The sequence below is a fragment of the Cynara cardunculus genome (assembly GCF_001531365.2).
Source record: "Cynara cardunculus var. scolymus isolate 2C chromosome LG 1, CcrdV1, whole genome shotgun sequence".
Classification (NCBI taxonomy): domain Eukaryota; kingdom Viridiplantae; phylum Streptophyta; class Magnoliopsida; order Asterales; family Asteraceae; genus Cynara; species Cynara cardunculus.
Window position 1 is genome coordinate 7,761,832 of NC_037528.1, and position 9,491 is coordinate 7,771,322.

The 9,491-nt window shown below is 26.2% G+C and overlaps 1 protein-coding gene across 1 annotated transcript; it reads left to right on the plus strand.

Annotated features, from left to right (window-relative positions):
• Positions 1 to 3,169: 3,169 nt before the first annotated feature.
• LOC112502244 (cytochrome P450 71B34-like) lies at positions 3,170 to 4,785 on the plus strand. Its single transcript, XM_025106116.1, has 2 exons — positions 3,170 to 4,084; positions 4,174 to 4,785. Exons 1-2 carry the CDS (start codon positions 3,170 to 3,172, stop codon positions 4,783 to 4,785), a joined length of 1,527 nt encoding a protein of 508 aa, XP_024961884.1.
• The last annotated feature ends 4,706 nt before the right edge of the window (positions 4,786 to 9,491 follow it).

Consider the following 9,491-nt stretch of genomic DNA (forward strand, 5'->3'; position numbering starts at 1 on the left):
CCAAAGATAAATAGATAGAGGCAAAAAATTTGTGATTTTTTATTTTTTATTTAAAATTTCTTTTTTCTATTTAACGCATTTAAAATTAAGTGTATTCTATTTTTATTTCAAAAAATTATTTCTTATTCAAAGCAATATTTAATTTTTTTTACAATGTTCGTCAAAACACAAGTAATTCATAATTAATTGATTTCTTTAAAAAAAAAAATACATATCACATGTGATTTAAAACGTGAAAAATAGTGGTTCAAATTAAATATTGGAAATAATTAAAATAAAACATAATCACTTATGATGTGTAGCAAAACACATTTAATATGTATTAGAAGCGTACTCATGAAATGCAGCGATACATCTCGATTTTAATGTTTAATTTTATTATTTATCTCTGTCCATTTTATAATACGATTTTGTAGGATTTTGCTAAATGATATTATTTTTGTGTTAGAATAAAATATAAATTTGAAGACCCCATAAATATTTAAAAATATATAAATCGATATTAATGTCAAATTAACAATTTAAAAGTTCTTGTTTTTTGATTCATTTTTTATTAAAATTTAATTTAGATTTAATAATAAAGTAATTTATTTTAGGTTTAACAATATAATTTTTGTATAAAAGTAATAATCTAATTATTATGTTAGAACTCAATAGTTATCCTAATTATATTTTAGATTTTTTATACTTAAAAAAAATATTTATCTTGTATTTGCTCATGCTTATCGATTAGCTATATGAATTCAAGCATTCAATTTTAAAAAGTTATAATCATGCACCATTTACTTGTAATTTAGAACTTCAATTAATATGCAATATTAAACAGTACTTGATGTTTTAAAAATGATTGTTAAGCATGATCAAATACAAGATAAACATTTTTTTAATTATTGTATTATCTTTTTCTATATAGAGTTAGATTCATACGAAAATATATAGTAACCAACTAACCATATTTATGATTTTAATGTGATTTTTTTTATTTACAAAATTTATTTTCTATTCAATGCATTTAAAATAAACGTATTAAGTTTTTATTTAAATAAATTATTTTATTCAAGGCAATATTTAGAAAATTTACAATTTTCGTGAAAATCACATATGATCCACATTTATTTGATTTTCTTTTCAAATTTTTTATCTAATCACATGTGATGTAAAACGTGAAAAAGAGTGATTCAAATTACATATTAAAAAAGAAAAATAATGAAAAAGGACTCACACATGAGGTGTTGCATAACACATTTAATATGTAGAAGATCACATGTAATTCAAACGTGATTCATAATCAGCAAATATCATATGTAATATTGTAGAGAGCTTACAGTTCTTTCCACTTCAATTTAATATTATAAAATCATATATGATATTTTGACAAAAATTATCGATTTTTTTTTTGCAAAAATGTAGATTAATTGTGGATATCATATGTGATATTTTGATAAAAATTGTAAAAAAAAACTAAAATAAATTAGTTCATTTTAAAATAAATAGTTTAAATGAAAAACTAAATCATGTTTATTTTTAAATTTCATAAAAATAAAAGATAAATATATGAAAAATTAATCATGCTAAAATTAGGAAAATTGTAAAAAAAATCATAAGTAAATACATTTATTAAATGCATTAAATAACTTTTATAGAAATAAATGAATTTTCATGTGTAATCTGCATGCAACAAATGTCACATATGTCCTATCTGGCAATTTTATGTAATATTATTTAAGGCATGATTCAGAAAAGAAAAAAATTAGCTTGAAATTATTTAGCTACCATTCTCGAATTAACCTCCATTTGTATGGAGTCAGGTTCATACGGGAATAATAACCAAATAAGAAAATAAGAAATGAATATGAACCACAAAATTTATTATATAATACTTTAAATAAATAATTTCAAAATAAATAAACAAGGGCATACAAGTAATTTAGTTATGCAAAGGTTATTCAAGGTGATTTAATTTTTTATTTAAAATTTTATTTTATATTTAACGCATTTAAAATAAGCATATTTAATTTTCATTTGGATAATTTATTTTTCATTTAAGGCAGCATTTAAAAAAATTACAGTTTTCATCAAAAATCATATGTTATTCACAATTAACTGATTTTTTTTAATTTTTTTTATTTAATCACATGTAATTTAAAATATGACAAACAGTGATCTAAATTAAATATTGATAAAGAAAAATAATAAAAACACAGAATCACATGTGATGAGTTGTGAAACACATTTGATATGTATAAGATCACATGTATTTCGAAACGTAGTTCAAAATTAACAAATATCAAATATAATGTTATAGATAATATACAATTCTTTTTCACATAAATTTAATATTATCCGAATTACATATGATATTTTGACGAATATTACTTTTTGTTTTGAAAAAAAAAACGTCGATTAATTATGAATATCACATGTTATTTTTGACCAAAATTCTAAAAAGAAACTTAAATATTTTGTTCAATTAAAAATAAAAAAATTTAAATAAAAAACTAAATCATACTTATTTTAAATTTTATAAAAAAAATTAATGATGCTAAAATCATGAAAATTGTAAAAAAATGAATGAATTTTATATTTAATTCATTAAGCAATAAATAACATGTGTTTTTTGGACGATTTTTAAGAAGATTTTATTGAAGACATGATTTAAATAAATATTTTATTTAAAATTATTCTTTTATTTAACTAATATTCACCTATGAATCTCCCTCTATATAGAATTAATATATTATAGTCAAAAGTTTCATGTAAGAAAGATACTTTAGAGGTTGTTTATTTACCTCTTAATAGTTTCATTAAAAGGCAATCTCTGAATGGTTAAGAGGTGAATTTTGTTTGACAAAAAAAAATCTGTCTCTTAATAGTTTCAAAACTCTTTAAATGATTTTGTATCATGGATCTCCCTTAACCATTAAGAGCTCTAATTTCATTGTATACAATTACCAAACAATTATATTTCATTTTACATTATATCATAAGAGTCTCTTAATCATTCTGATTACTTAATTATTTTGCACTAAATCATAATCAAACAGCGACTAACTAATTAATATATTCATGTTATGAATAATATGAATAATTCATATTGGTGTTATCCAAATATATATCCAAGGCTCCACTATAAATAGATAAGGAAATAACCACAAAATTAAGCAGCTACATGGAGATCTCCACTGTCTTCCCTTCTTCATGGCTTCTTGCAACACTACTGGTTCTCTCCATCTTTCTATTATTATATACTCTAAAATCCAAAAGCTCATYCGTGTCTGCCCCCTATAAGCTTCCCCCAAACCCTCCAAAACTTCCCATAATCGGGAACTTGCACCACCTACTAGGTAAATCTCGTCATCAAGCCCTCTGGCAACTTTCCCATGAATACGGACCAGTTATGTTGTTCTATATTGGTTCTAAACCATTTCTTGTCATCTCTTCTACTGCCATGGCCAAACAAGTCCTCAAAACTCAAGATCACATATGTTGTTCCCGTACAGTCTTCCAAGCCACCAAGCGACTAACCTACAACTGTTTGGACATAGCTTTCTCCCCATATAGCAATCACTGGAAGGAGATGCGCAAGATTTTGGCATCCGAGTTCTTGGGTTCCAAAAGAGCTAAATTGTTTAACCATGTTCTGGTGACAGAGATTGAGACCATGCTTCATTCTCTGTCATCAAACACTGAGGTAAACCTCAGCAAGGTTCTKTTTGAAGTTGTAAAAGGTGTGATCTGTAAGATGGCATTTGGTAACGACTATAAAGAACAACCACTTAAGGGTCCGTCACTGGAASTGATGCTTGAAGAAACCATGTATACATTTAATGGATCACTTGGGGATAGTTTTCCATGGTTAGGCAAAATCATTGACCAATTTAGCGGATTCAATGGTAGGCTTGAAAATTGCTTTAGCAATTTGAATGCCTACATCGAGGCGATMATCGATGAACATGAGAATCATGCAATAGCAGAAATAAGTGACGATGACAAGGATTTTGTCCATACGATACTGGAGTTATCTTCGGAAGCAAATGCTTCCGAGTATCAGTTGACTAAACAAGACATGAAGGCCCTTGTGATGGTAAATTAACAGTTCATTTTAATATTGTTTTAGCTTGAAAAATTAAAGGAATTATATCATGTGATTAATGTAAATAAACATAATTTCAGGACGTATTGACCGGGGGAATCGATACAACTGTGGTGACATTGGTTTGGGCAATGTCCGAGATCGCTGCAAGTCGTAGAGTGATGCAAAAGTTGCAAAACGAAATCCGAAACAGTACAGGAAGAATACAGAAAGTGAAGGAACTGGATATCACAAAAATGAGATACTTGAAAATGGTGGTGAAAGAGACACTAAGATTGCACCCGCCTGCTCCATTATTGGTCCCACATGAAAGCATAAGCCACTGTCAAATTGGGGGCTATGACGTGCTTCCCAAGACGACTGTTTTAATCAATGGGTGGGGGATGGGAAGAGATCCAAGGACGTGGGGGGAGAATGCTGGTGAGTTCTATCCAGAGAGGTTTGAGAATGTTGAGGTCGAATATGGAGGGGAAAACTTTGAGATGATCCCATTTGGAGGGGGACGAAGATCCTGCCCTGCAATCAACAGAGCTCCTGCAACTCTAGAGATGGTGATAGCAAACCTTCTTTATTGGTTTGATTGGAAAGTTGGTGATAATCAATCTTTGAACATGGAAGAGGAGGGTTCCCTGGTTGCCCGAAAGAAACATCCCCTTCGCCTTGTGCCCATGAAACATAAGTGGGAAGATTAATTACGTTGAAAATGTAAGCAAATAACTAGAAAAGCTCAAGGTTGTTTGAGAAAATAAGGTATATTCAAAACCATAAGTGTTTAAACTGGTTATATATTATATTGTGTGGTTTCTTTTATGTAGTTCATATTTGAATTAACCACGTGGTGCCTTATTGGTTTGAGCTTAACTTCAAAGGTCAAAAGTACTAGGAGATCCCAGGTTCAAATCCAAGAAGGAATAAAAAAATTCTCTTGTGGCCACAGAGGTTCAAATGCGATGACTCCGGACTATCTGCAAAGCAGGTGATCGTCCTGGGATTAGTCGGCCCGCATAGCGGGTTAGATATCCAGGTTAATAAAAAAATAATAATATCTGAATTAGTAGCAATAAAACTTAAAAGGGACTTTCCTTTATGGATCTATCCTTCCTTGTTCTTTTTTCTCTTTTATAGGTTACGGTATCTATAAATTAATAAAGAGTGCTTCGTATGAAAATGGTAGCTAAACAAGAAAATAAAAGGATAATTTTAAGTTAATCATTAATTTGAACTACGTCTTAAATAAAACATTCTTAAGAAAATCACCAAAAGTGCATAAATGTCATCTTTGCATACGGATAATATATAGAAATTCATTTGTTTCAATAAAGATTATTTATTGGATTTAATTAAGGTATTTATTTATGATTTTTTTTACAATTTTCATGATTTTAGCATGATTAATATTCATTTATTTAATTTTTATATTTTATGATATTTAAATTAAGCATGATTTAGTTTTTGTGATAACCGAGTATCCGTTGTTAAAGCCTGGGATGGTTTTTGAAAAGTTTGGGTAAGTTGAGGGGTTTAAAGTGTTTATTTGCTTTAATAAATTTAATAAGAAATATCATCACTGCCTCAATGGTTTGAGTGGTTTTAATATGAGATAATTTTATCTCATATATATTGTTAAAAAGTTGGTACAAAGCTTTCCGTGTGTGATCTCTTGCATGTGCGAACAAAAACAGAAACCTAAGAAGGAAATTAGAGAAGTTGATTTTGTGTTAATTGTCTAGATAATATGTTGTTGTTCATCTTGTATCTTCATCTATTTAAGTACATAAGGTGAGTTTTAATTTGTATAAACTTTTCTTATTTGGAAACTGAGTTTAGATCCGTACGGTTCTTTATAGAAAATTGTTGTTAAAACTGTTTTGATGCCAAATTTTGGCAACGACGGTGGGTTATTGTTATCATTACATCATGTGTGGAAATAATGGTGGCATATCAAGGAGATGTGTATTTTGGGTTATAAGGGTGACATATCAAGGAGAGATGTATACCAGGATAAGGTTGACATAATCATCAAGTAATAAAAAATTGAGTTTTTGAATCAAGTGTTCATAATTATCTCATCCTTATGACGCGATAACTTGGGGTTTTCGCATCTCTGTRATGCGATAACTTAGAGTTATTGCATCTATATGATGCGATGAAGTGTGGTTGTCACACTAGAGTGATGCGAGGAATAGGTATTGTCGCATCCTTGTGATGCGAGAAGTGGTTTTATCGTACCCATTGAATGCGACAAGTTGGGTTATCACACCAGTGTGTAATGAGGACTTAGGTTTGTCTCATCAGTGTGATGCGAGAAGTTATATAAATTTATATATGATGCGACAAGTTTTAACCATAATGTGTTTATTACGTTATTTAAATGTAATAAATGAGGTTTTTTATATCAAAATGCTATATATTTGTTATTATTACAAATATGAGTTTATAAATGTGATTTGGTGATTTTCACCTTGTAATTGCACAAAAGGGTTTACTCATTAAACCTCAAGGTCTAACTTTCATTTTGTATTTCAAAAATGTGCATTATAGGTTGGGCACAATCAGAAGTTAAAGGGAAAGAAAAAATTGTGAAGTGATAATATTATGCTTGTATGAGATTTTGGGATAACATAAATCTTATTTTGTACCTGAATACTTTTATGTATTCATGAGTAATATAGAGATATTGTGAATAAAATTGTTAGCTATTTTGTAAGAGTTTGAGACTGAATGTGTAAATTATACTTCTTGATATATGAAAATATATGTTTATATGCAAATGTGATATTAGAGTGTTACAGTTTCTTAATAAAATATTTAGTTTTTATTATAGTAAGTCATTTAAGTTTTTTTTTTTTTTTACAATTTTCGTCAAAAGCCACATGTGTTATCCATAATCAATCGACGTTTATTTTCCAAAACAGAACCGCTAAATTTCATAAAAATATCATATGTGATATCGATAACATTAATTTTAAGTAGAAAAGAATTGTAAGTTATCTACAACATTATACGTAATATTTGTTAATTATGAATAATGTTTTGAAGTACACGTGATCTTATTCGTATTAAATGTGTTCTGTTACACATCACATGTGATTCAGTTTTTATTATTTTTCTTTTTCAATGTTTGCTTTGTATTACTGTTTTTAGGCTTTTAAATCACATGTGATTATGAAAAAAATAAAAAACAAAATCAATTAATTATGAATTACATTGGATTTTGACGAAAATTCCAATTTTCTTAAAGTAATGCTTTAATAAAAAATTAAATATGCTTATTTTAGATGCATTAAATAAAAAATTAAATATTAAAATAAAAATTAAGTCACACTAAAATTATGAATATGGTAAAATTAGAATATTAAATAAATGATTTAAATAATTTTATATAAATAAATTAGTTTTTATGCCCTTTTTTTATTTATTTTTAATAATTATTTATTTAAAATATTAATTAATGAATTACATTGTCATATTAATTTTCTTATTTGGTTATTATTCTTGTATAACTCTGACTCTATATAGAACGAGGTTCATACTAGAATAATTCTGAACTAATCATTTATTTGAAACAAAACTTAAATAAAATTTTCTTAAAAACCGTAAAAAAGGCATATGTATCATTTGTTACATATGGATTTTACATGAAAATTCATTTAACTAAGATACTTATTTATATTTTTTGTAATTTTAGCATGATTATATTTCATTTGTTTTTTTTATTTTTTTATTTTTATGATATTTTAAATAAACAAGATTTAGATTTAGTTTTTCATTTCAAATATTTTTTTCTCTTTAGCCTATTGGCCGGCCGGCTTTAAGCAACCTTCGCATTTCCTGTTAAGAGAATTAAAGTAATTCATTTAATTTTTTTGTACAATTTTTTATCAAAATTCATATGTGAAATCCGCATTAATCGACATCTTTTTTGAGAAAAGAATTGCTAATTTTCATCAAAATATCATATGTGATATTGATAATAGTAAATTTTAGTGGAAAAGAATTGTTAGTTATCTACAATAGGGGTGTAAATGATACAAGACAGCTCGCGAACTATTCGAGATCGACTCGGTCAACACTCGACTTGAATAGGCTCGGATCAAACTCGAACTCGACTCGACATATTAACGAGTCAGGTCGAACTACCCAATACTCGATTCGAAAAATCATAAGATACTCGATTTTTTTATATATTGTTAGTTTTAAAAATATAATCAGTTTTATAATATAATATGTATAATATAATGTAATAAAAGTGTTATATTTTTAAATATTTGAACGATATTGTGCAATTTTAATTATTAAAATTATATCAATAATTTTTCTTATCGCAATCATAATTAAAAAAGACAAAAAAAAATCATATAAGTGTTAGTGAATTTGTCCCACATTGGAAGAGAGATAATAATATAAGGATGAAGAGTTGTTATAAAAAGATAGGGATGTAAATGAAGTTTTTAACTTTGTGTTTTTTATGATGAAGTTTGAGGTGCATCTCTTTATTTTTTTAAAATTTAAAAGAATATCTTTAAATTTTATAATTAATAAGAGAAGACCTTAAAATTTCAAAAATTTCGACGGATGAACTTGATTAGAGTTTGAGTTCGAGTTCAAAATGGCATATGTGTCATTTATCGCATACGAATTATACATARAAAATTCATGTATTTCTATAAAGGTTATTTATTGTATTTAATTAAGATATTTATTTATGATTTTTTATACATTTTTGTGATTTTAGCATGATTMGTCTTTCATTTATTTATTTCTTACTTTTTACGACATTTAAAATAATCTTGATTTATTTTTTAAATTAAATATTATTTTTTTACTGAAGTAAATCATTTAAGTTTTTTTTTTAATTTTATGTCAAAAATCACATGTGATATCCACAATCAATCCATGTTTTATTTTTTCAAAAATGAATCGCTAAYTTTTGTAAAAATATCATATGTAATATTGATAATATTTAATTTAAGAGGAAAATAATTATACATTATCTACTATATTACATGTGATATTTGTTGAATATGAATTATATTTTGAATTATATGTGATTTTATGCATACTAAATGTGTTTTGTTAATTACACATCACATGTGATTCTATTTTTTATTATTATGGATCAATATTTAATTTAAATCACCGTTTTTCAGSCTTTAAATCACATGTGATTAGGAAAACAAATTGAAAAAAAAATCAATCAAATGTAAATCACATATAATTTTGACGAAAATTTATAATTTTATAAAAAATATTTCCTAAAATAAATATAAATTTGTAACAAAAATTAAATACGTTAATTTTAAAAGCAGTAAGTAGAAAATATTTTATTAAATAAAAAATTAAATCATAAATATATTAAAAGTAAAATATTAAATAAATGTATTAAATAGATTAGTTT